The 27,597-nt window shown below is 43.6% G+C and overlaps 1 protein-coding gene across 2 annotated transcripts in view; it reads right to left on the reverse strand.

Annotated features, from left to right (window-relative positions):
* Positions 1-27,597, reverse strand: part of LOC139413709 (calcium-dependent secretion activator 1-like) — a 143,907-nt gene that overhangs the window by 95,401 nt on the left and 20,909 nt on the right. For both annotated transcript variants that reach the window (XM_071161393.1, XM_071161391.1), the window contains exon 2: positions 23,604-23,717. In XM_071161393.1, the coding sequence (XP_071017494.1) occupies positions 23,604-23,717 (114 nt within the window). The remainder of the gene's footprint in view (positions 1-23,603; positions 23,718-27,597) is intronic.

The raw sequence follows: 27,597 nt of genomic DNA on the forward strand, positions 1-27,597 counted from the left end.
GTCATTTAGCTCAGTTACCTTAGCTTTCTTGGGAACAGGAACAATTGTGGCCCTCTTGAAGCATGTGGGAACAGCAGACTGGGATAAGGATTGATTGAATATATCCGTAAACACACCAGCCAGCTGGTCTGCGCAAGCTCTGAGGACGCGGCTAGGGATGCCGTCTGGGCCTGCAGCCTTGCGAGGGTTAACAAGTTTAAATGTTTTACTCAAGTCGGCTGCAGTGAAGGAGAGTCCGCAGATTTTGGTAGCAGCCCATGTCAGCAGCACTGTATAGTCCTCAGTCCTCAATGCTTTCAACAACACGGACAGACTGTATGTCAACTCTTTCGTTGCTCGGATTTTGATTCATAGGAGAAGCTCTCATAACAGGTCCCGGGAGACAGGGGGAGCTGGAGGGTCTTTTTATGAGACTCATCTCTATGCTAATTGAGTTAGAGCAGCATATGACAGCTATTGAGCCTGGCCTATCACATTGACTACCAACACTATCTCACCACCACAACACATAGGAAACATACACAAGATTAGAACACATAACAGTGGTTTCCTTTGAAAAAGAGAACATGATTCTGATGGTTCAGTTAACAAGCGTATTTTGACAGTTTGATTTGTTGACAGATGAAATGTCAAATTGGTAGGTTGAGTTACAGCATTGTGTTACAGCAGAGAGGGAGGGAGAGAAACAGAGAGAGAAAGAGAAAGAGAGAGAGGGAGCCAGAGAGAGGACTGGTGGTGAGTATTGTGGGACTTGCAGGTGTTACAGCAAGTGCAGAGAAATGCCTATATTACTATCTCCAACAGTGCAGTAAATAGACAAATAATCTAAAAATCTAAACAAGAAATAAAGAAATGACGGAACAAGTCAAAATAACAACCAGAGCAGATATATTAGAGTGAGCATGTCTCAGAATCCAGAGTATAAATAACTGGTGTGTATAGACAGTATATCATCTGGAAAGAAAATGGTATGAGCAGTAGTAGGTATATTAAGATGGGAATACAGTATATACATACAGTACCAGTCAAAAGTTTGGACACACCTACTCATTCAAGGGTTTTTCTTTATTCGTACTATTTTCTACATTGTAGAATAATAGTGAAGGCATCAAAACTATTAAATTACACATATGGAATTATGTAGTAACCAAATGATGTAGTTAAACAACTCAAAATATATTTTATATTCTTCAAAGTAGACACCCTTCGTCTTGATGACAGCTTTGCACACTCTTGGCATTCTCTCAACCAGCTTCACCTGGAATGCTTTTCCAATAGTCTTGAAGGAGTTCCCACATATGCTGAGCACTTGTTGGCTGCTTTACCTTCACTCTGCGGTCCAACTCATGCCAAACCATCTCAATTGGGTTGAGGTCGGGTGATTGTGGAGGCCAGGTCATGTGATGCAGCATTCCATCACTCTTCTTCTTGGTAAAATAGCCCTTACACAGCCTGGAGGTGTGTTGTGTCATTGTCCTGTTGAAAAACAAATGATAGTCCCAATAAGCGCAAACCAGATGGGATGGTGTGGCGTATCGCTGCAGAATGCTGTGGTAGCCAACCTGGTCAAGTGTGCTTTGAATTCTAAATAAATCACTGACAGTGTTACCAGCACAGCACCCCCACACCATCACACCTCCTCCTCCATGCTTCATGGTGGGAACCATACATGCAGAGATCATCCATTCGCCTGCTCTGTATCTCACAAAGACACGGCGGTTGGAACCAAAAATCTCAAATTTGGACTCATCAGACCAAAGAACAGATTTCCACCAGTCTAATGTCCATTGCTCATGTTTCTTGGCTCAAGCAAGTCTCTTCTTATTATTGGTGTCCTTTAGTAGTGTTTTTTTTTGCAGAAATTCGACCATGAAGGCCTGATCCTGGACTTCCTGACGGGCCGCCCCCAGGTGGTAAGGGTAGATAACAACACATCCGCCACGCTGATCCTCAACACAGGGGCCCCTCAGAGGAGTGTCCTCAGTCCCCTCTTGTACTCCCTGTTTACTCATGACTGCACGGCCAGGCACGACTCCAACACCAGCATTAAGTTTGCCGATGACACAACAGTGTTGTAGGCCTGATCACCGACAACAATGAGACAGCCTATAGGGAGGAGGTCAGAGACCGGGCCATGTGGTGCCAGGACAACAACCTTTACCTCAGCGTGATCAAGACAAAGGAGATGATTGTGGACTACAGGAAAAAGAGGACCGAGCATGCCCCCATTCTCATCGAAGGGGCTGTAGTGGAGCAGGTTGAGAGCTTCAAGTTCCTTGGTGTCCACATCACCAACAAACTAACATGGTCCAAGCACACATTCTTGGTCCAAGCACACCAAGAAAGTAGTGAAGAGGGCACAACAAAACCAATTGTCCCTCAGGAGACTGAAAAGATTTGTCATGGGTCCTCAGATCCTCAAAAGGTTCTACAGCTGCACCCTCGAGCGCATCCTGACTGGTTGCATCACTGCCTGGTATGGCAACTGCTCAGCCTCTGACCACAAGGCACTGCAGAGGGTAGTGCGTACTGCCCAGTACATCACTGGAGCCAAGCTTCCTGCCATTGAGGACATCTATACCAGGCGGTGTCAGAGGAAGGCCCTAATTGTCAAAGACTCCAGCCACTAGTCATAGTCTGTTCTCTCTGCTACCGCACGGCAAGCGGTGCCGGAGAGTCTAGGTCCGAGAGGCTTCTAAACAGCTTCTACCCCGAAGCCATAAGACTCCTGAACATCTAATCAAATGGCCACCCATACTATTTTCATTGCCACCCCCTCCCCCTCTTTTACACCGCTGCATTATCTGTTGTTATCATCTATGCATAGTCACTTTAATAACTCTACCTCCATGTACATTTTATCTCAACTAACCGCTGTCCCCGCACATTGACTTCTGTACGGGTACCCCCTGTATATAGTCTATATAACTGTATATCCTGTTGTATTCAGAGCATGTGACTAATTCACGCAGTCTCCTCTGAACTGTTGATGTTGAGAAGTGTCTGTTACTTGAACCCTGTGAAGCATTTATTTGGGCTACAATTTCTGAGGCTGTTAACTCTAATGAACTTATTCTCTACAGCAGAGGTAACTCTGGGTCTTCCTTTCCTGTGGCGGTCCTCATGAGAGCCAGTTTCACCATATGGCTTGATGGTTTTTGCGACTGCTCTTGAAATTTTCCGGATTGACTGGCATTCAAGCAATGATGGACTGTCGTTTGTCTTTTCTTATTTTAGCTGTTCTTGCCATAATATGGACTAAGTCTTTAACCTTTTGTGTGTAGGGGGCAGTATTTTTGTTTTTGGCTAAAAAACATACCCATTTGAAACTGTCTATTTCTCAGCCCAAGAAACTAGAATATGCATATAATTGTCAGATTAGGATAGAAAACACTCTAAAGTTTCCAAAACTGTCAAAATATTGTCTGTGAGTATAACAGAACTGATTTTGCAGGCGAAAACCTGAGGAAAATCCAATCAGGAAGTGCCTCTTATTTTGAAACCTCTCTGCTCCTATGCATGCCTATCCTCCATTTAAAGGGATATCAACCATATCAACCAGTGTCAACAGTCTTTAGACATAGTTTCAGGCTTTTATTTTGAAAAATGAGAGAGAAAAATCACATTGCGTAAGTGGATAGGTGGAGGCTCTCAGAGTGAGTTTTGCGCAACAGAGTAAAGCGGACATTGTTTCTCCCTGTCCTATTGAAAAACCTACACTCCCGGTTGATATATTATCAAATATATATATTTTAAAAACAACCTGAGGATTGATTATAAAAAAAACGTTTGAGATGTTTCTGTGGACATAACGGATATTATTTGGAATTTTCGTGGATTTCTGAACATAACGCGACAAACAAACTGAGGTATTTTGGATATAAAAATAATCTTTATGGAACAAAAGGAACATTTGTTGTGTAACTGGGAGTCTCGTGAGTGAAAACATCCGAAGATCATCAAAGGTAAACTATTAATTTGATTGCTTTTCTGATTTTCGTGACCAAGCTACCTGATACTAAGTGTACTTAATGTTTTGTCATGCAATCGAAAAACTTACACAAACGCTTGGATTGCTTTCGCTGTAAAGCACAATTTCAAAATCTGAGATGACAGGTGGATTAACAAAAGGCTAAGCTGTGTTTTGCAATATTGCACTTGTGATTTCATGAATATGAATATTTTTAGTCATATTATTTGACTGTGGCGCTATGCTACACAGCGGTTGCTGATGACAATTATCCCGCTTAAGGGATGGGTAGCGTCAAGAAGTTAACCAAATAGGGCTATCTTGTGTATACCACCCCTACCTTGTCACAACACAACTGTTTGGCTCAAACGCACTAAGGAACGAAATTCCACAAATGAACTTTTAACAAGGCACACCTGTTAATTGAAATGCAATCCAGGTGACTTCCTCATGAAGCTGGTTGAGGCAATGTCAAGAGAATGCAAAGCTGTCATCAAGGCAAAGGGTGGTTACTTTAAAGAATCTCAAATATAAAATATATTTTGATTTGTTTAACACTTTTTTGGTTACTACATGATTCCATATGTATTATTTCATTGTTTTGATGTCTTCACTATTATTGTACAATGTACAAAATAGTAAAAATAAAGAAAAATCCTTGAAGGTGTGTCCAAACTTTTGATGGGTACTGTACATAGTGAGTAAACAACATTATACAGTCTACAGGGTTCAATGACATCACTGAGCAAGAGAACACAAATCAAGACTGCAGATGATGGGTCCCGCAAGTAACTGCAATCTTTTACAATAATTATATTACAGGTGAAATGTTTTTTTTTCTGTGTGTGTGTGTGTGTATTTTACCCCCCTTTTCAATTACAATCTTGTCTCATTGCTGCAACTCCTCAACGCGATCGGGAGAGGCAAAGGTCGAGTCATGCATCCCCGAAACATGACCCACCAAACCGCAATCCTTAACACCCGCCACCACTTAACCCGGATGCCAGCTGCACCAATGTGTTGGAGGAAACACCATTTAACTGACGACCGATGTCAGCCTGCAGGCGCCCAGCCTGCCACAAGGAGTCACTAGAGCACAATGAGCCAAGTAAAGCCCCTCCTGCCAAACCCTCCCTAACCTGGACAACACTGGGCCAATTGTGTGCCGCCCTATGGGACTCCTGGTCACGGCCGGTTGCGACACAGCCTGGGATCGAACCCGGGTCTGTAGTGACGCCTCAAGCACTGTGATGCAGTGCCTTAGACCGCTGTGGCGTTCTCCAGAAACGCATTTCGTCAGGTTTCTTGACCAATCACGGCTTGACTGCTCTCTAACCAGATTTTGACGGTGAAAGGCAAGGTGATGGTGAGACGATGGCCAATGATAAAAAGGTCAACCCTATAATTTTTCAGTAGAGAATCTTATTTAAGCAAGTTATTGATTAGGAAGCTAAGTTAACTAGCTAACATTTAACCACATATATAAATGACCAGTATCTTTTAACCACGAGCATTGAAGCTAGCTAGCTAAGTTAACAAGGGGTTGGTAGAAAAGGAGGACTTGGAAGACAAGCATGACTTGGAAGGAGTGGCGAAGGAGGGAGAGGCCGGGTGAGAACAAACAGGGAAGCCCCTTTCTGGGGAAGATGCCCTCGGATTGAGATTGGGTGAGGGGGAGTCAAGAGATATCAAACTCCGAACTAAATAACCAATAAACCGCTAACTGCATTCTATGAGATACAGTCTATTTGAAATACAGATTACATTTACTCTGTCAGTTTATGTGCAGTTATAATAAAAGAGAATAACCATCTCTCTGTAATGAGTGCGCTGAGAGTCAGGAAGCAAGTTCAGGAAGTGAGTGTTTTAATAAATAAACGTAACATAATACAAAACAAGAAACAACACACAGACATGAAACAGAAACAATGACGCCTGGGGAAGGAACCAGAGGGAGGGACATATATAGAGCAGGTAATCATGGAAGTGATGGAGTCCAGGTGAGTGATGACACGTCGCGTTACGATGGTGACAGGTGTGCGCCATAACGAGCAGCCTGGTGACCTATAGGCCCGGGGGGGAGGGGGAGCACACGTGACACTCTCTCTCCACACTCTCTCTCTCTCCATCACTCTTTCCATGTTGGCCCACCGTCACTATGTGGTGGAAAGTTGTTCTCTGCTTAGCTGACAGAGATAGGAGATACAGGAGTCCACTCTGTTCCATGTACCTTGGCTCTCCTTTATGCACATCACTCTGGGGACTTCCTGCAGGTACCCATGACTACTATCAATCACCCCGATAACTTAATCATTAGTGGTACTGATTGGTTTGACGCTGTATGTAGGCGTTGTTATTATTTGCCATGTAGAGAGGATGGTGTTATTGACTTTGGTTAGAACGATTGTTCTATAAAGAGGATGGTTCTGTACTCAATGTGTACAAGTAGGTTAGGTTAGGGATGAAGTGAAAACCTATAGGATAACTTTCCACGATGAGGGTTGGGAATGAAATGAAAGCAGTCTGTTCAATACTGAGCCATACTGGCTGACGAGTGGCGTGGATTGGTAGAGTTCGCCTCAGTCCCAAATAGTATATGATCACTTAATTGGCTAAATTATTATCCATAGTTCATAGTTCAGCAGCAGTCTTAAAATGCACTATTACCTTGAATGAAGCGTATCGTCCAAGATTCCTAAATATTGGAAAGCTGCCGCTGTCATCCCCCTCTTCAAAGGGGGTGACACTCTAGACCCAAAAGGTTACAGACCTATATCAATCCTGCCCTGCCTTTGTAAAGTCTTTGAAAGCCAAGTTAAACAGATCGGGTGCACCTCAGCCACGCTCAAGGTCCTAAACAATATCATAACCACCATTGATAAAAGACAGTACTGTGCAGCCGTCTTCATCAACCTGGCCATGGCTTTCGACTTTGTCAATCACCATATTCTTAGCGACAGACTCAGCGGCCTTGGTTTCTCAAATGACTGCCTCGCTCGGTTCACCAACTACTTCTCAGACAGAGTTCAGTGTGTCAAATTGGAGGGCCTGTTGTCCGGACCTCTGGCAGTCTCTATGGGGGTACCACAGGGTTCAATTCTCGGGCCGACTATTTTCTCTGTATATATCAATGATGTTGCTCTTGCAACAGGTGATTCCTTGATCCACCTCTACGCAGACGACATCATTCTGTATACATCTGGCCCTTCTTTTGACACTGTGTTAACAAACCTCCAAACAAGCTCAATGCCATACAACACTCCTTCTGTGGCCTCCAACTGATAGCTGCCCGCACCCGCCCGCTCGTCTAGCATCACTACTCTGGACGGTTCTGACTTAAAATACGTTGACAACTACAAATACCTAGTTGTCTGGCTAGACTGTAAACTCTCCTTCCAGACTCATATTAAGCATCTCCAATCCAAAATTAAAACTAGAATCGGCTTCCTACTTCGCAACAGCATCCTTCACTCACGCTGCCAAACATACGTAAAACTGACTATCCTACCGATCCTCAACTTCGGCGATGTCAATTATAAAATAGCCTCCAACACTCTACTCAGCAAACTGGATGTAGTCTATCACAGTGCAATCCGTTTTGTCACCAAATTCCCATATACCACCCAACACTGCTACCTGCATGCTCTCGTCGGCTGGCCCTCGCTACATATTAGTCACCAGACACACTGGCTCCAGGTCATCTATAAGTCTCTGCTAGGTAAAGCTCCGCCTTATCTCAGCTCACTGGTCACCATAACCACCCGTAGCACTCGCTCCAGCAGGTACAGTGCCTTGCGAAAGTATTCGGCCCCTTTGAACTTTGCGACCTTTTGCCACATTTCAGGCTTCAAACATAAAGATATAAAACTGTATTTGTTTGTGAAGAATCAACAACAAGTGGGACACAATCATGAAGTGGAACAACATTTATTGGATATTTCAAACTTTTTTAACAAATCAAAAACTGAAAAATTGGGCGTGCAAAATTATTCAGCCCCCTTAAGTTAATACTTTGTAGCGCCACCTTTTGCTGCGATTACAGCTGTAAGTCGCTTGGGGTATGTCTCTATCAGTTTTGCACATCGAGAGACTGACATTTTTTTCCATTCCTCCTTGCAAAACAGCTCGAGCTCAGTGAGGTTGGATGGAGAGCATTTGTGAACAGCAGTTTTCAGTTCTTTCCACAGATTCTCGATTGGATTCAGGTCTGGACTTTGACTTGGCCATTCTAACACCTGGATATGTTTATTTTTGAACCATTCCATTGTAGATTTTGCTTTATGTTTTGGATCATTGTCTTGTTGGAAGTCAAATCTCCGTCCCAGTCTCATGTCTTTTGCAGACTCCATCAGGTTTTCTTCCAGAATGGTCCTGTATTTGGCTCCATCCATCTTCCCATCAATTTTAACCATCTTCCCTGTCCCTGCTGAAGAAAAGCAGGCCCAAACCATGATGCTGCCACCACCATGTTTGACAGTGGGGATGATGTGTTCAGCTGTGTTGCTTTTACGCCAAACATAACGTTTTGCATTGTTGCCAAAAAGTTCAATTTTGGTTTCATCTGACCAGAGCACCTTCTTCCACATGTTTGGTGTGTCTCCCAGGTGGCTTGTGGCAAACTTTAAACAACACTTTTTATGGATATCTTTAAGAAATGGCTTTCTTCTTGCCACTCTTCCATAAAGGCCAGATTTGTGCAATATACGACTGATTGTTGTCCTAAGAAAAGAGTCTCCCACCTCACCTGTAGATCTCTGCAGTTCATCCAGAGTGATCATGGGCCTCTTGGCTGCATCTCTGATCAGTCTTCTCCTTGTATGAGCTGAAAGTTTAGAGGGACGGCCAGGTCTTGGTAGATTTGCAGTGGTCTGATACTCCGTCCATTTCAATATTATCGCTTGCACAGTGCTCCTTGGGATGTTTAAAGCTTGGGAAATCTTTTTGTATCCAAATCCGGCTTTAAACTTCTTCACAACAGTATCTCGGACCTGCCTGGTGTGTTCCTTGTTCTTCATGATGCTCTCTGTGCTTTTAACGGACCTCTGAGACTATCACAGTGCAGGTGCATTTATACGGAGACTTGATTACACACAGGTGGATTGTATTTATCATCATTAGTAATTTAGGTCAACATTGGATCATTCAGAGATCCTCACTGAATTTCTGGAGAGAGTTTGCTGCACTGAAAGTAAAGGGGCTGAATAATTTTGCACGCCCAATTTTTCAGTTTTTGATTTGTTAAAAAAGTTTGAAATATCCAATAAATGTCGTTCCACTTCATGATTGTGTCCCAATTGTTGTTGATTCTTCACAAAAAAATACAGTTTTATATCTTTATGTTTGAAGCCTGAAATGTGGCAAAAGGTCGCAAAGTTCAAGGGGGCCGAATACTTTCGCAAGGCACTGTATATCTCACTGTTCATCCCCAAAGCCAACACCTGCTTTGGACACCTTTCCTTCCAGTTTTCTGCTGCCAATGACGGGAACAAATTGTAAAAATCGCTGATTGGAGACTTATATCTACCTCACTAACTTTAAGCATCAGCTATCTGACGAACTTAACGATCGCTGCAGCTGTACACATCCCATCTGTAAATAGCCCATCCAACTACCTAGCTCATCCCCATATTGTTTTTATTTACTTTTTTTGCTCTTTTGCACACCAGTGTTTCTTCTTGCACATCATCATCTGCTCATCTATCACTCCAGTGTTAATTTGCTCAATTTTAATTACTTCGCTACTATTGGCCTATTTATTGCCTTTACCTCCTTTCTCCATTTGAACACTGTTTATAGATTTTTCTATTGTGTTATTGACTGTACTTTTGTTCATCCCATGTGTAACTCTGTGTTGTTGTTATTTTGTCGCACTGCTTTGCGTTATCTTGGCCAGGTCGCAGTTGTAAATGAGAACTTGTTCTCAACTGGCCTACCTGGTTAAATAAAGGTGAAATTAAATGTAAAAACATAAGATGTTAAAACTTTACAACTCCAATTGAACTCTGGCATTTCTAGACATCATATTTTTACTCTCTCCATCACTGCAGTTGTTCTCAGGAGACAGGTCAGTGTCTGTATAGAGAACATACGTATGTCTGAAGGTGGAGTCAAGGTTCTACTTCATTGCCCTGTAGCACTACACCTACGAGGCAGAGGACATCAAGTTTGGACCTCTGAGTCACCTTTGACCTTGACGTAACTTTCTTCTAAGGCTTTTGAGGTCATGGAAGTTCCCTAACTCAGCACACACTGTATGTATCCCTCCACCTTCCTCAGTGGGAGGAGGTGTTGATAACCGTGATACATCCCAGTGTGATCTCAACGAACAGCCGCTGTGCTAATATGCCTGATGACGACAACTAGATGATATTCCTCCACCCTGGATCACAGTAAAGACACACCTAGCCTCTCTGTCTGTGTACTGTATGTTTGTTGCATGTAAGAGAGTGAGTAATGGGTCTGTATATGCAAGTGTGTAGTGTAGGATATACATGATGTGTACATGAGTCTACTCTGAGTCTGTATACACCCTGTATTACAGGCCTGTGTTTTGTGTTACACTTTTCTTGTGTGTGATTTAGTGCAGTGTTTTGTGACCTCTCTCTCTCTCTCTCTCGTCTCCTCATACCAGAGTTTCTAGGCAGGGATGGACTACAGTGTTTGTCTGAGCCTGCCCCTCTACTCTGCACTCAGTGATGTCCAGTTCTCATATACACCCATTGACTCGGTTAGTTCCCACACACTATTAAACACCTAGACACAACTAAGATTTTTGCATAAATAATCATTGTTGTCACTTCCATAACTACAAGGATTTTAATTTAGCCCTTCGACTCCATACTAAATCTAATTCCATCTCCAGTATTTTTCTGTCCTCTCTATAGATTGTGCTGTAACCCCACTGAAAGAACCTGGAAATCTTTACTAGTTCTGAGGGAGGTGATGTGGCCACCAACAGGTTCCAGCATTACCGCTGTCTGGAGCACAGCCAGAGTGTGGTCAAGACCCCCTCCACAGACATATTCTGCAACCTCGCCTCAGACAGTATGACTATCAGCTGAAGTTCACTCTGGGGAGGGATAACGTGGTGGCAGACCACCTCAGACAGTATGACTCTCAGCTGAAGTTCACTCTGGGGAGGGATAACGTGGTGGCAGACCTTCTCTCATGCTCCTACTCCGACTGTCTTGCCAGACGACAACGAAACAGAGCTCGTACAAATGCACTACTCTCCCCTTCAGTCAGCCGTCTCACTGGAAGAGCTGAAGCAAGCATCGGAACAGGATCCCAGGTCTACCCTGCGCACCTAAATTAGAGCATGACAGACGTAGGTTTCCCATGTTGAGAAATAAGGTGATGAAAGAAATTAGACAGGCCAAGGCAAACTTCTTTATTAACATAATTGGTGAAGCAAAGGGAAATTCTAAATTGATATGGGAGAATCTAAAAAAGTTAACAGGGAAAGACCATAGTAACACTGCAAAAAGACTAGAAATCATGGTGAATAACAATCTAACACAGGATGCAGTCGAAATAGCAATAGCCTTCAATTCCTACTTTATTGACTCTGTCAGGGCACTGACACAGAACCCCTCCACTTGTTTCCTGGGCCCAGTGCTAGTGAATGACACTCAACCTGTCTTCATCATAAGGGAGGTTTCTGAGTCAAAGGTGAACAAGGTGATTAGCTCACTAAAGAGCTCTAAAGCCAAAGATGTGTTTGGGATGGACTCTACCTTTCTTAAAAACTACAAAGAGTCACTCATTGGCCCCATTACTAAGGTCACCAACACATCTATTGGTCTCGGTGTGTTTCCAAGGGTATGGAAGTCGGCCATAATAACGGCCATCTTTAAATCAGGCGACCCTGCTGACGTGAGTAACTACAGGCCCATTAGTATACTACCTGTGGTGTCAAAGGTTGTTGAAAAGTGTGTAGCAGAACAACTGATTGCCCACCTCAACAACAGCCCCTTCACATTACACTCCATGCAGTTTGGCTTCAGAGCGAAACACTCCACAGAAACGGCCAACTGCTTTCTTCTGGAAAATGTGAAGTCCAAGATGGACAAAGGGGGTGTTGTGGGGGCTGTGTTTCTGGACCTAAGGAATGCTTTTGATACTGTTAACCATGAGATTCTCATCACAAAATTGTCCAAGTTCAACTTTTCCCCTGATGCCTTGAGATGGATGAAATCATACCTTGAAGGCAGAACTCAGTGTGTCAGAGTGAGCAATGAGCTGTCGCCCACTCGTAGCTATGATGTGGGCGTGCCCCAAGGGTCAATACTGGGGCCCCTCCTGTTCAGCCTGTACATTAATGATCTGCCTTCTGTCTGTACTGGGTCTGAAGTTCAAATGTATGCAGATGATACAGTGATATATGTGCATGCAAAGAGCAAACAACAAGCTGCACAAGAACTCACTACTGTAATGGTCCAGGTTACAAGTGGCTCAATGACTCGTGTTTGCATCTCAATGTGAAAAAAACTGTTTGCATGTTCTTCACAAAGAGGGCAACAGATGCTACTGAGCCAGATGTCTATGTGTCAGGGGAGAAGCTCCAGGTGGTATCCGATTTTAAGTACCTTGGCATCATACTTGATTCCAACCTCTCTTTTAAAAAGCATGTGAAAAAAGTAATTCAAATAACCAAATTCAACCTAGCTAATTTCCGATTTATACGAAATTGTTTGACTACAGAGGTAGCAAAACTGTACTTCGAAACTATGATACTCCCCCACTTAACATACTGCTTGACTAGTTGGGCCCAAGCTTGCTGTACAACATTAAAACCTATTCAGTCTGTCTACAAACAGGCTCTCAAAGTGCTTGATAGGAAGCCCAATAGCCATCATCATTGTCACATTCTTAGAAAGCATGAGCTCTTGAGTTGGGAAAATCTTGTGCAATACACCGACGCATGTCTTGTATTCAAGATCCTTAATGGCCTGGCTCCCCCTCCACTCAATATTTTTGTTAAACAGAAAACCCAGACATATGGCAGCAGATCCACAAGGTCTGCCATGAGAGGTGACTGTATAGTTCCCCTAAGGAAAAGCACCTTTAGTAAATCTGCATTCTCTGTGAGAGCTTCCCATGTCTGGAATACACTGCCATCAGACACACATAACTGCACCACATATCACACTTTCACAAAATGCTTGAAGACATGGCTAAAGGTCAATCAGATTTGTGAACATGGTCCCTAGCTGTGTGTTGCCGCTTTCCATGTTGTCTGTTGTCTGTAGCTTGTGAGGTGTGGAAACACTTTGTTGCTTTTATGAATTTTGTCTTGCTGCTTTTTGTTTTATGTTGCTCTGTCTGTATGCTACGTCTTGCTTGTCCTATGTTGCTCTGTATGCTATGTCTTGCTTGTCCTATGTTGCTATGTCTTGCTTGTTCTATGCTGCTATTGTCTATATTGTAATTTTTTTTAATAACCTGCCCAGGGACTGCGGTTGAAAATTAGCCGGCTGGCTAAGACCGGCACTTTTACTGAAACGTTGATTAATGTGCACTGTCCCTGTAAAAATAAAAATAAACTCAAACTCAAACTCAAACCTACATATACACTGGATGGCCAGCACGTGTGCCGGGAGAGTTGGTGACTTTCACCAGGGTGAAGCACAAACTTTCTTGCTGGGAAGAAGTCTGTGTCTCTTGAGGGTTTTGCACTGTGGTCCCGAGTGGTCTGCGTGAACATGTTCTATCAATGGTGCACGAGGGTCACTTTGGCATAGTGAAGGTCAAGCAGCGAAGTCGAGACCTTTTGTGGTGGTCAGGCACCGACCACGACATTGAAGCCCTGGTCAGAGATTGTGCTGCATGCCTCCTCAGTGGGAAAACAGGAACCCCCCTGCAGCCTCTCGCGTGGCCGTCCTGCCCCTGGAAGCACATCCAGCTGGACACCTGTGGCGAGATCCATGGGCACGCAGTCCCTCGCCATCAGTGCTTCCTGGTGGTGGCATATGACCTCCACTCTAAGTGGCCAGAAGTGCTAGACAGCCTGTTCACAAGGTGGGGCCTACCCCTCACCACAGACAATGGGGCCCAGCTAACCTCTGACGAGTTCTCCTCCTATCTCAGCGACAAGGGAATCAAACACATCCTCGCGGCCTACTACAACCCAGAAGCTGGTCCAGGGGTGCACGTTCCAAACTGCTTTGAACCAAACGCCAATGCACTACAGAGAAAGCAAACACACAAAAACACAGGTCTCCCCAGAATCTCTCATGCTAGGTTGTGAGATGGAACTGCCACTGGACAGACTCAGAAGACAGAGAGTAGCAGAACCGGCGACACCTATGAAAACAGGCAGTGACCAGGCACCAAAGAACAATGAAACAGCATTTCGACAAGGCGCACAGGGTGAAGAAGCCAATCATCCAAGTGTCAGACTGCGTCTGAGCCCGATGACCTCAGTGATGCAACAAAATGGCCTCATTCTGGTCGGACCCCTTGCAGGTCAACTGGGGCACGCCACCTCATGCTGAGCAATGGATCACGCTGGCACGCCAGCCACCTCAGAAAAGTACCAGCCCCTCAAAGAACACAAATGCCCACAAAACTGACTTACAGGCCAGAGACGCCACCTGATGGACCTCCTCCACTACATCCACCCGAGCCCCAGCCTCCGTGGGCTCCCCAAGGGCCAGAGCCACAAGCGGGGTTGCTGAAGAACGGCCTATGAGGGAACGAACTCGACCTGCTCATCTGGGGGACTACTTAACCTCCGTTCATTCTTAGGCTCCGTTAGGCATCTTAGTCAACCTCAGGTTAATGGACTGAACTGGCTAGTTCGCAGAGTCGTTATTTACCTCTTACGTTTAAGGGTTAATGTTACTTTGGGGTCTAGCAAAATTAAGGCAGTTTATACATTACAATACATTCACAGATTTCACTACACTCTGTGTGCCCTCAGGCCCCTACTCCACCACTACCACATATCTAGAGTACAAAATCCATATGTACATGTGTGTATAGTGCATATGTTATCTGTGCCTATGTGGATTGGTACAGTTCACCTCATGTGTGCATGTGTCTGTGCCTATGTTTGTGTTGCTTCACAGTCCCCAATGTTCCATAAGGTGTATTTTTTATCTCTTTTTTAATCTAATTTTACTGCTTGCATCAGTTACTTGATGTGGAATACAGTTCCATGTAGTACTGTGCACCTTCCATAGTTTGTTCTGGACTTGGGGATTGTGAAGAGACCTCTTGGCACGTCTTGTGGGGCATGCATGGGTGTCAACATGTCAATACCTCTCATAAATACAAGTAGTGACGAAGTCAATCTCTCCTCCACTTTGAGCCAGGAGAGACTGACATGCATATTTATTCATATTAGCTCTCTGTGTACATCCAAAGGCCAGCCGTGCTGCCCTGCTTTGAGCCAATTGCAATTTTTCTGAGTCCCTTTTACTGGCACCTAACCACACGACTGAACAGTAGTCCAGGCGCGACAAAACTAGGCCCTGTAGGACCTGCCTTGTTGACAGTGTTGTTAAGAAGGTAGAGCAGCGCTTTATTATGGACAGACTTCTCCACATCTTAGCTACTGTTGTATCAATATGTTTTGACCATGACAGTTTACAATACAGGGTTACTCCAAGCAGTTTAGTCACTTCAACTGGCTACATTTCCACATTATTTATTACAAGATTTCGTTTAGGGTTAGTGAATGATTTGTCCCAAATACAATGCTTTTCGTTTTATAAACATTTAGGACTAACTTAGTCCTTGCCACCCACTCAAACTAACTGCAGGTCTTTGTTAAGTGTTGCAGTCATTTCACTCGCTGTAGTAGCTGACGTGTATAGCGTTGAGTCATCTGTATACATACAGTAGATACATTGTCTTTACTCAAAGCCAGTGGCATGTCATTAGTAAATATATAAAAAAGTAAGAGGCTTTACAGCTGCCCTGAACACCATCTGTGTAAATCTTTATCCACAATATAGCAGGGGGTGTAAAGCCATAACACATACGTTTTTCCAGCAGCAGACTATGATCGATAATGTCAAAAGCAGCACTGAAGTCTAACAAAACAGCCCCCACAATCTTTTTATCATCCATTTCAGTAATTTGTGTAAGTGCTGTCCTTGTTGAATGTTCTTCCCTATAAGCGTGCTGAAAGTTTGTTGTCAATTTGTTTACTGTAAAATGGCATTGTATCTGGTCAAACACAACATTTCCCAAAAGGTTACTGAGGGTTGGTAACAGGCTGATTGGTCGGTTATTTGAACCAGTAAAGGGGCTATACTATTCTTGGGTAGCAGAACTACTTTTGCTTCCCTCCAGGCCTGAGGGCACACAATTTCTAGTAGGCTTAAATTGAAAATATGGCAAATAGGAGTGGCAATATCATCTGATTTCCATCCAAGTTGTCAGACCCCGGTGGTTTGCCATTGATGATAAACAACAATAATTGTTTCACCTCTTCCACACTCACTCAAAATTACAATGCTTGTCTTTCATAATTTGGTCAGATATACTTGGAAGTGTAGTGTCAGCATTTGTTGCTGGCATGTCATGCTTAAATCTTGCCATTGAACAAATCATTAAAGTAATTGACAATATCTATTGAGTTTACCTTTGTTCACAAAATTGTATTTAAGGTGCTCCAGAGCTTTTTACTATCATTATTTATGTCATTTATATTTGTAACAGTGTAGTTTCTTCTTCTTTTATTCAGTTTAGTCACATGATTTCTCAATTTGTAGTACGTTTGCCAATCAGTTGTGCAGCCAGACTTATTTGCCATTATTTTTGCCTCATCCCTCGCAACCATACAATTTTTAAATTCCTAATCAATCCATTGGGATTGAACAGTTTTTACAGTCATTTTCTTAATGGGTGCATGTTTATTAGTAACTGGCATAAGCAATTTTATAAATGTGTCAAGTGCAGTGTCTGTTTGCTCTTCACTACAAACTGAGGACCAACAAATATTCTTTACATCAATAACCATAGGAATCACTACAACACTTTTTGTATGACCTCTTATACACTATATTAGGCCCAGCCTTTGGTTTTCCTAGTATCTGGATACTGCTTTCAAGCCAATTTCTGCAGCATTAGTAAAGATGTGATCGATACAGTTTGATGATTTCATTCCTGTGCTGTTTGTAACTGCCCTGGTAGGTCGACTGATAACCTGAAGCAGGTTGCAGGGACTGGTTACAGTTTGAAGCTTTTTTGTGAGTATGCAGCTTGATGAAAGCCAGTCGATATTTAAATCACCCAGAAAATATACCTCTCTGTTGATATCACATCCCTTAATAATTTCACACATATTATCCAGATACTGACTGTTAGCACTTGGTGGTCTATAGCAGCTCCCCACTAGAATGGGCTTCAGGTGAGGCAGATCAACCTGTAGCCATATTACTTCAAAAGTATTTAACATGAGATCCTCTCTAATCTTTACAGGAATGTGGTTCTGAATATTAACAGCAACACCTCCACCTGACAAGTTGGTATGAATGATTTGGGAGACAGGCGCAAGAATGCGTAATAGGGTTTTTATTTACACCCAAATTACGGCGTGCAGAGTAAAGACACGGGGATGAAGACCAAACAAACACTATACAAAACACAGGGTTGAAACCCAAACAAAAAAGAGAGGAGTACCTAAAATAAATAACACAAGCTCAGAAGAGGAGAGGCGAAAAGGATCGGAGGACCAATATGCTGCGTGGTAAGTGTCCATGGTTCTTTTAATAAGAACTAGTACACATGAACAACTAAATACAAAAACAATAAACGTGGAATGAACAAAACCCAAAACAGTACCGTATGGTGAAAAACACAGACACGGAAACAAACACCCACAAACACACAGTGAAACCCAGGCTACCTAAGTATGATACTCAATCAGAGACAACTAATGACACCTGCCTCTGATTGAGAACCATACTAGGCCGAAACATAGAAATCCCCAAATCATAGAAAAACAAACATAGACTGCCCACCCCAACTCACGCCCTGACCATACTAAATAATGACAAAACAAAGGAAATAAAGGTCAGAACGTGACAATTTCTATATTTTATAAAAATGTTTTAACCTTGTATTGCTACTACTGTATAATTAAAGTTATTATCTAAGTGAGTTTCAGAGGTGTCAGAATATGAATGACATCTGTTACTAGCAAATTATTTATTTCATGAACCTTGTTTCTTAAGAAAGATATGGTAATGTGGACTATTTTGAGCACTTTTCTTCTGGGATGCTTACTTATTTTCATTGCTTTACTGGAAAGCTTAGCTGGAGTAGATATGTGATTTATTGTATGTTAGTGCAGGGCAAGCTGGGCTTGGGTCATTGATAAGTCATTGTCTCAACGCAGCCTTATAATGCTGCGAAAGGATCCAGGAACCAAAATGATTTTTGTGGATCCCATCCTCCTTACAAAATATGTTTTGTTTCCAAAAGGTATCGAAATTGTCAACAAAAGTTGCACCCATTGAGCTGCAATAATCACGTAGCCAGTTGTGAAGAGAAAGAATCCTGATAAAGCATTCAATGCCACGATTCATAGAGGGCACAGGGCCAAATATGATTGGTCTTTTGTTAGTGTCTAGCAGAGAGTCAATCAGCTCTTTAAAATCCAGTTTCAACTGTTCAGACCTACCCTTCACAATGTCATTAAAACTCACATGGACTATGATAGAACCGATGTCCATGACCTGACGTAGTACATGTGGGAGCAGCTTAGTAATGTAATTTACTCGAGCTCCGGGATAGGACAATGTTTTTGCACCAGGAACAGTCACAATTCCTACCATGGAGCTGCCTAAAATCACAGCTGGGAACCCTTTATGGATGGGCGAGAGGTAGGATGACTTAACCCAGTTGCCCCTGGTGCCTGGTGCAGGCCTCCGACAGATGGAGAAGCCCCGATTAGTCCAGAGCAGGGAAGGAAGGTTGCAGACGTCAACTTCTAAATCGTAGCAGTAGGCACTGCGGCCGCTGACACAGGCACCCCCAGCGATGAAGGTGCAGGAAAATCAGGCTCCAGGACGGCGAAACTATTCGTTGTTTGTATCTGCTCCGGGCCTCTCGTTGGGAGTGTAGACTGCTTTGCGGGAGGCTGCTGTCTTCGGCTTCCACGGCTCGTGGCATATGACCATTGTTGATTGCCTTGCTCCACTTGCTGTGCTCCTTCTACTCTGCTATCAGATGGGGGAGATCCAGGCAACACCGGCCAGTCGGATAACGACAAACGACAAGGTGAAGATGCATTCAACAAGTGTGAACGCCGTCCAGACACCGGCGTAGAAAATGTAAACATTCCACTCTGCGTTTTCCCCAGATTCCTACGTAGGCTGGCGACCTGCGTGATATATTCAGCCCTAGGTTGAAACTTTTACTTACTAAATCACACTCTGACCAGACATCAGTACACACACAGTCAGAGTAGAGAGGAAGTGACAGGAGTTGAGTTGAGAATAATTGCGACAAAGGTCATGTCATTGTTTTAGGTGGAATCTTATGTCGAATGATACGTTTGTTATCCGTTTGCACATATAACTTTGTTCAATTCAATAAATTCAATAAATACACTGCTCAAAAACATAAAGGAAACACTAAAATAACACATCCTAGATCTGAATTGTCACGCCCTGGTCTTAGTATTTTGTGTTTTCTTTATTATTTTGGTCAGGACAGGGTGTGACATGGGTTATTTATGTGGTGTGTTTTGTCTTGGGGTTTTTGTAGGTTATGGGATTGTGGTATAGTAGAGTTGTCTAGGTAAGTCTATGGTTGCCTAGAGTGGTTCTCAATCAGAGGCAGGTGTTTATCGTTGTCTCTGATTGGGAACCATATTTAGGCAGCCATATTCTTTGAGTGTTTCGTGGGTGATTGTTCCTGTCTCTGTGTTTGTTTGCACCAGATAGGGCTGTTTCGGTTTTTCACGTTACGGTTAGTGTTTTTGTGTTGTTCGGTATTATCTTTATTAAAGATGTATCAAGATAACCACGCTGCATTTTGGTCCTCCTTTCCTTTGACGGAAGAAAACCGTAACATGAATTAATGAAATATTTTTACTAAATACTTCATTCTTTACATAGTTGAATGTGCTGACAACAAAATCACACAAAAATTATCAATGGAAATCAAATTTATCAACCCATGGAGGTCTGGATTTGGAGTCACATTCAAAATGAAAGTGGAAAACCACACTACAGGCTGATCCAACTTTGATGTAATGTCCTTAAAACAAGTCAAAATGAGGCTCAGTAGTGTGTGTGTGGCCTCCACGTGCCTGTATGACCTCCCTACAACGCCTGGGCATGCTCCTGATGAGGTGGAGGATGGTCTCCTGAGTGATGTCCTCCCAGAACTGGACTAAAGCATCCGCCAAGTCCTGTACAGTCTGTGGTGCAACGTGGCGTTAGTGGATGGAGCGAGACATGATGTCCCAGATGTGCTCAATTGGATTCAGGTCTGGGGAATGGGCGGGCCAGTTCATAGCATCAATGCCTTCCTCTTGCAGGAACTGCTGACACACTCCAGCCACATGAGGTCTAGCATTGTCTTGCATTAGGAGGAACCCAGGGCCAACCGCACCAGCATATGGTCTCACAAGGGGTCTGAGGATCTCATCTCGGTACCTAATGGCAGTCAGGCTACCTCTGGCGAGCACATGGAGGGCTGTGCGGCCCCCCAAAGAAATGCCACCCCACACTATGACTGACCCACCGCCAAACCAGTCATGCTGGAGGATATTGCAGGCAGCAGAACGTTCTCCACGGTGTCTCCAGACTGTCACGTCTGTCACATGTGCTCAGTGTGAACCTGCTTTCATCTGTGAAGAGCACAGGGCGCCAGTGGCGAATTTGCCAGTCTTGTTCTCTGGCAAATGCCAAACGTCCTGCACGGTGTTGGGCTGTAAGCACAACCCCCACCTGTGGATGTCGGGCTCTCATACCACCCTCATGGAGTCTGTTTGTGACCGTTTGAGCAGACACATGCACATTTGTGGCTTGCTGGAGGTCATTTTGCAGGACTCTGGCAGGGCTCCTCCTGCTCCTCCTTGCACAAAGGTGGAGGTAGCGGTCCTGCTGCTGGGTTGTTGCCCTCCTATGGCCACCTCCACGTCTCCTGATGTACTGGCATGTCTCCTGGTAGCGCCTCCATGCTCTGGACACTACGCTGACAGACACAGCAAACCTTCTTGCCACAGCTTGCATTGATGTGCCATCCTGGATAAGCTGCACTACCTGAGCCACTTGTGTGGATTGTAAACTCCGTCTCATACTACCACTAGAGTGAAAGCACTGCCAGCATTCAAAAGTGACCAAAACATCAGCCAGGAAGCATAGGAACTGAGAAGTGGTCTGTGGTCACCACCTGCAGAACCACTCCTTTATTGGGGGTGTCTTGCTAATTGCCTATAATTTCCACCTGTTGTCTATTCCATTTGCACAACAGCATGTGTAATTTATTGTCAATCAGTGTTGCTTCCTAAGTGGACAATTTGATTTCACAGAAGTGTGATTGACTTGGAGTTACATTGTGTTGTTTAAGTGTTCCCTTTATTTTTTTGAGCAGTGTATATTAAACACGCTTCTCAAAAATCCCTGCTCTCCTGCGCCTGACTCTTACACCTCTCACCGAGACGCACCTTATCACATCATCTCAATTCCTACACTTTCTCTGAACTACTCTCCTGGTCCTTCTTCTCTTTCAATGGTATCATCATTATGCCTTATTATGTGTGTACCCACATGTTATTCCCAACAATGTAATCATTATATTTAGCTATGTTAAATGATGTCCAGGACCTAGTGTGTGATGAATGAACCTGTTAGATCACATCCACATTTTGTCCATAATCCAATTATTCTTTGATACATTAACTCCCTCATATCAAGCAAACACCTACCAGACACTTTGTGGAAAAGTGAAGAGAAACTATTATATAGTGATGGACTATGGTGTTACTTAGCTAGAGCAGACTGTCTGCTTTTCGTCTTACAGACAAACGTTAGTGGCTAACAAGTAATTAGTTAGCTAGCTAACTTTAGCAAGTAGATTCCACTCAACTAAAAGTATAGTATAGCTTTAGAATTTATTTCCCAATTGCTTTGCTTATGTATCATGTTGAAGATGGGTTTCCCAAGTCGGTCGGTGCTACCTGTTCAAGCTGGCTATCAAGCTAAACAGACGGCTCTGAAGCTCATCTGTTTGAAGTCATGCACCCAAGAAGACTCAGCCAATCACACAACGCAACACTGGACTGTTCACTGGCAAGCATTCGCCTGCCCCCACCAGCCTGAAATCCAATCGAAAGAAAACAGACATTGAAACCCAAAGGTGCCAAGACCTGAGAGAGAGCAACTTGAGAAATTGAGAGTGAAAACTTAACAGACATGCCTATTGTTGGTAGACAATTTGATGCTTTCCAATACATTTTTCACGTTTGAACAACATTTCTTTGCTTACGGTTCTGTATTGTTTTATTCCAAAATGTTTATTTTTGATCTGCGGCAATGATGTTCTGCTCACTCAAAATAGCACGTGCAAGCTCTCAAGTTTGGCCTGTGCGCTTGTGGGACCCATCCTCTCGGTCTTGGCCAAATATCTGTGCTTTCAACTGGTCTATGCACTCGCAGCACTCATCTTCTGCTCACAGGACGCATCCTCTGCTCTCTTGACTAAGTGTTTACTTGCTCAATGATGTTCCATCGCACGCGCTCGATTTTAGAGATCAATTTGACGCCATTCTCCTTTGTTTGTTTTTGACGTTGAGGGAGAGGTTATTTACCTGGCACCACTCCACCAGGGCTCTAACCTCCTCCCTAGAGGCTGTCTTATTGTTGTTGGTAATCGGGCCAACTTGATGATTGAGTTGGAGTCATGCGTAGCCACAGGGCTGAGCACATAGTATTATAAGACTGTGACACACTCCAGGGCCCCGTTTTTTCAAAATGCAATCGGATAGGATTAAATGCATAGAAATATAATTAATAGAACGGGCATATCACTGACTTGAATGTCTGTTCTATTCATTATATTTCTATGCATTTAATCCTATCTGATTGTGGAAATCCGATCAGATAACTTTTGAAAAACTGGGCCCAGGGGGTGAAGACTGCAAGTTAGTCACAGAGAGAGAGATAGAAGAGAGAGTTTACCTCCTAGTAGATCTGGACTGGTAGTAATACTATATGATTGAGAGTGAGAGAGTGAGAGAGAGAGAGAGAGAGAGAGAGAGAGAGAGAGAGAGAGAGAGAGAGAGAGAGAGAGAGAGAGAGAGAGAGAGAGAGTAAGTGAGAGAGACAGAGAGAGAGTAAGTGAGAGAGAGAGAGAGAGAGAGTAGGTGAGAGAGAGTAGGTAAGAGAGAGTAGGTGAGAGAGAGTAGGTGAGAGAGAGAGAGAGAGAGAGTGAGAGAGAGAGAGTAAGTGTGAGAGAGAGAGAGAGAGAGAGTAAGTGAGAGAGAGAGAGAGAGAGAGAGAGAGAGAGAGAGAGAGAGAGAGAGAGTAGGTGAGAGAGAGAGAGAGAGGTGAGAGAGAGTAGGTGAGAGAGAGTAGGTGAGAGAGAGTAGGTGAGAGAGAGTAGGTGAGAGAGTAAGAGAGAGGTTATGGGTCTGTGGCAGTAGAGAGAGGTTATGTTACTGTACCTCATAGTAACTCTGGACTGCGTTGATGAAAGCTTCGTCAGCCACTATCTGGGTGTCTCCGTTGAGGAAGGCCTTGAAGCGGTCGTTGGTCTGCCGGAGCTGCTGCTCTGTGATCTGGGGAGGCAGAGAACACATTGAAGACACTTCAATAACACAGCCATATAACACAGAGGACATCTCAATGACAGTGATATAACACATAGGACAACTCAATGACAGCCACATAACACAGAGGACATCTTAATGACAGTGATATAACACAGAGGACATCTCAATTACAGTGATATAACACAGAGGACATGTCAATTACAGTTATATAACACAGCCATGGGTAGGGATAGATACTCATTAGTCACAGAAGGGATATGTATGGGTTATAGCTATGAAAGACAGTTGACTTACATTAGTCAAGGTACACTCCCCTATGAACAATAAAAAAAATAAAAAAAATGTATTTCACCTTTATTTAACCAGGTAGGCCAGTTGAGAACAAGTTCTCATTTACAACTGTGACCTGGCTAAGACAAAGCAAAGGAGTGCGAAACAAACAACAACACAGAGTTACACATGGAATAAACAAACGTACAGTCAATAACACAATAGAAAAATCTATATACAGTGTGTGCAAATGAGGTAAGATAAAGGAGGTAAGGCAATAGATAGGCCGTAGTGGCAAAGTAATTACAATTTAGCAATTAAACACTGGAGTGATACATGTGCAGAAGGTGAATGTGCAAGTAGAGATACTGGTGTGCAAAGGAGAAAATAAAAAAATAAAAATATGGGGATGAGGTAGTTGGATGGGCTATTTACAAATGGGCTATGTACAGGTGCAATGGTCTGTGAGCTGATATGAAAACTGATGTTTAAGAGATATGAGTCTCCAGCTTCAGTGATTTTGCAATTCTTTCCAGTCATTGGCAGCAGAGAACTGGAAGGAAAGGTGGCAAAGGAGGTATAGGCGTTGGGGGTGACCAGTGAAATATACCTGCTGGGGTGTGTGCCACGGGTGGGTGCTGCTGTGGTGACCAGTGAGCTGAGATAAGGCAGTGCTTTACCAAGCAAAGACTTATAGATGACCTGGAGCCAGTGGGATTGGCGACAAGTATGAAGCGAGGGCCAGCCAACGAGAGCATTCAGGTCGCAGAGGTGGGTAGTATATGGGGTTTTGGTGACAAAACAGATGGCACTGTGATAGACTGCATCCAATTTGCTGAGTAGAGTGTTGGAGGCAATTTTGTAAATGACATCCCCGAAGTCAAGGATCGGTAGGATGGTCAGATTACAAGGGTATGTGTGGCAGCATGAGTGAAGAATGCTTTGTTTTGCAAAATAGGAAGCTGATCCTAGATTTTAATTTTGGATTGTAGATGCTTTATGTGAGTCGGGAAGGAGAGTTTACTGTTTAACAGACACCTAGGTATTTGTAATTGTCCATATATTCTAAGTCAGAAGCGTCTAGAGTAGTGATGCTGGACGGGCGGGCAGGCAGGTGCAGGCAGCGATCGTTTGAAGAGCATGCATTTAGTTTTACTTGCAGAGCAGTTGGAGGCCGCAGAAGGAGAGTTGTATGGCTTTGAAGCTCATCTGGAGGTTTGTTAACACAGTGTCAAAAGAAGGGCCAGAAAATTACAGAATGGTGTCCTCTGTGTAAAGGTGAATCAGAGAATCACCAGCAGCAAGAGCAACATCATTGATGTATACAGAGAAAAGAGTCGGCCCGAGAATTGAACCCTGTGGCACCCCCATAGAGACTGCCAGAATTCCGGACAACAGGCGCTCCGATTTGAAGAGGCAGTCATTTGAGAAACCAAGGCTGATGAGTTTGTGTGAGATTGAGGGCATCTAGCTTAGATTATAGAACGGCCGGAGTGTTAAGCACGAGCTCTGAAGATAGATGGGGGGGCAATCAATTCACTAGTAGAACACAGGGCACAGACCTGGATAGCATGACAGGTAGATTGCAACTCTGCAGTAGACTCTGCAGTAGATTGCAACTCCACCCCATTCGGCAGCTCTATCTTGTTGTAAAATTTTATAGTTGGAGATGGACATTTCAGGGTTTTTGGTGGCCTTCCTAAACCAGGATTCAGACATGGCTAGGACATCCGGGTTGGCAGAGTGTGCTAAAGCAGTGAGTAAAACAAACTTAGGGAGGAGGCTTCTAATGTTAACATGCATGAAACCAAGGCTTACAGTTACAGTTACAGAAGTCAACCAATGAGAGCACCTGGGGAATGGGAGTGGAGCTAGGCACTGCAGGGCCTTGATGAACCTCTAACTGAGGAAGAGTAAGATAATGGTACGGCTAAAGGCTATAAGAACTGGTCGTCTAGATAGATAGATAGATAGATAGAAGCTGAATCACTAGAGGAAGAAACATATGGTGTAGAGATCAATACTTGAGATTCGGCATCTGTGATTTTGTCTCTCTACCCCAACAGCTGCTAGAGCAGAAGAGAGTGGAGAAGCTCTGACTCGTCCTTGCTCTGTCCTAATACACACACGTACATACACACACAAACACACACATACACACACATACACACATACACATACACACATACACACATACACAAACACACACATACACACACACACACACTTGTCCTACTTCTCCCTGCTCTATCCTAGTAGACTGCAGTGTTGAAGGACCATCCGGATGTACAGAGATGTTAATATTCACCCGTAGACAGACAGACAGACAGACAGACAGACAGACAGACAGACAGACAGACACTCGTCCTTGGCTGTCCTCTCTCGGAAGAGGGCATGTGTCTTCAATCGTCACAGATGGAGAGGAGACAGGGAACACAGGACACACCCCTTATTGACAGCTGGGCTCGGCTCTCTGTTAAAATTTGCTCGAACGTGATTAAATGCATTGTCCAAAGGTTTCGTCATGTGTTCAGTGTACCAACAAATACTAATTAGAGTGTCTATAGCTACAGTAGACTATTCCTGTGGCAAGCTTACTGTAACAGACAGGCAGCCAGATACCATGTTGCGCTCCTGGGTCAGACAATCTGGGAGCAAAGGAGACAGAAAAGACGACAGCATTCCTATGTTTTGTGTAAATGCAAACCTAAATTCAACACAAGTCTCACGAAGGTCTTGTGTAGTGTACAGTAGTAGGGTCTGGTGTAGTGTACAGTAGTAGTAGGGTCTGGTGTAGTGTACAGTAGTAGTAGGGTCTGGTGTAGTGTACAGTAGTAGTAGGGTCTGGTGTAGTGTACAGTAGTAGTAGGGTCTGGTGTAGTGTACAGTAGTAGTAGGGTCTTGTGTACTGTACAGTAGTAGTAGGGTCTGGTGTAGTGTACAGTAGTAGTAGGGTCTGGTGTAGTATACAGTAGTAGTAGGGTCTGGTGTAGTGTACAGTAGTAGTAGGGTCTGGTGTAGTGTACAGTAGTAGTAGGGTCTGGTGTAGTGTACAGTAGCAGTAGGGTCTGGTGTAGTGTACAGTAGCAGTAGGGTCTTGTGTAGTGTACAGTAGCAGTAGGGTCTGGTGTACTGTACAGTAGTAGTAGGGTCTGGTGTAGTGTACAGTAGTAGGGAGTTGAGAGTGCGTAAAAGTCTTAAGGATGCTGACAGAATGCTCCAGAGGCAAAGCTGTAAAATCTGCCACTAGTCCAGCAGAGGTAAGGTCCCAAATACACCTTTGAATACAGATACACACTGACATATTCATCATAGCCATTTTAGGCATATAAGTGAACTGAGACTGTGTGTGTATTTGTGTGTTTGTGTCTGTGTGTGTTGTGTGTTTGTACGTGTGTGCGTGGACATGTTTAAATATACAATACGTTTATAACAGGAATGGGTACCACAGTTTTTTACAATTATTATTCATTAAACTACTAATACTAGTTTGATGGCTGTAGCCATCAATTATCCCATTAACATTCACCCATATTTCAAACTTAACATTTCTCTAGTATAGGCTACTGATCGTAATGATGATATCAGTAAAAAGGCAGTGGTAAGTGATCGGTAT

This window comes from Oncorhynchus clarkii, chromosome 7 (genome assembly GCF_045791955.1).
Source record: "Oncorhynchus clarkii lewisi isolate Uvic-CL-2024 chromosome 7, UVic_Ocla_1.0, whole genome shotgun sequence".
NCBI lineage: Eukaryota > Metazoa > Chordata > Actinopteri > Salmoniformes > Salmonidae > Oncorhynchus > Oncorhynchus clarkii.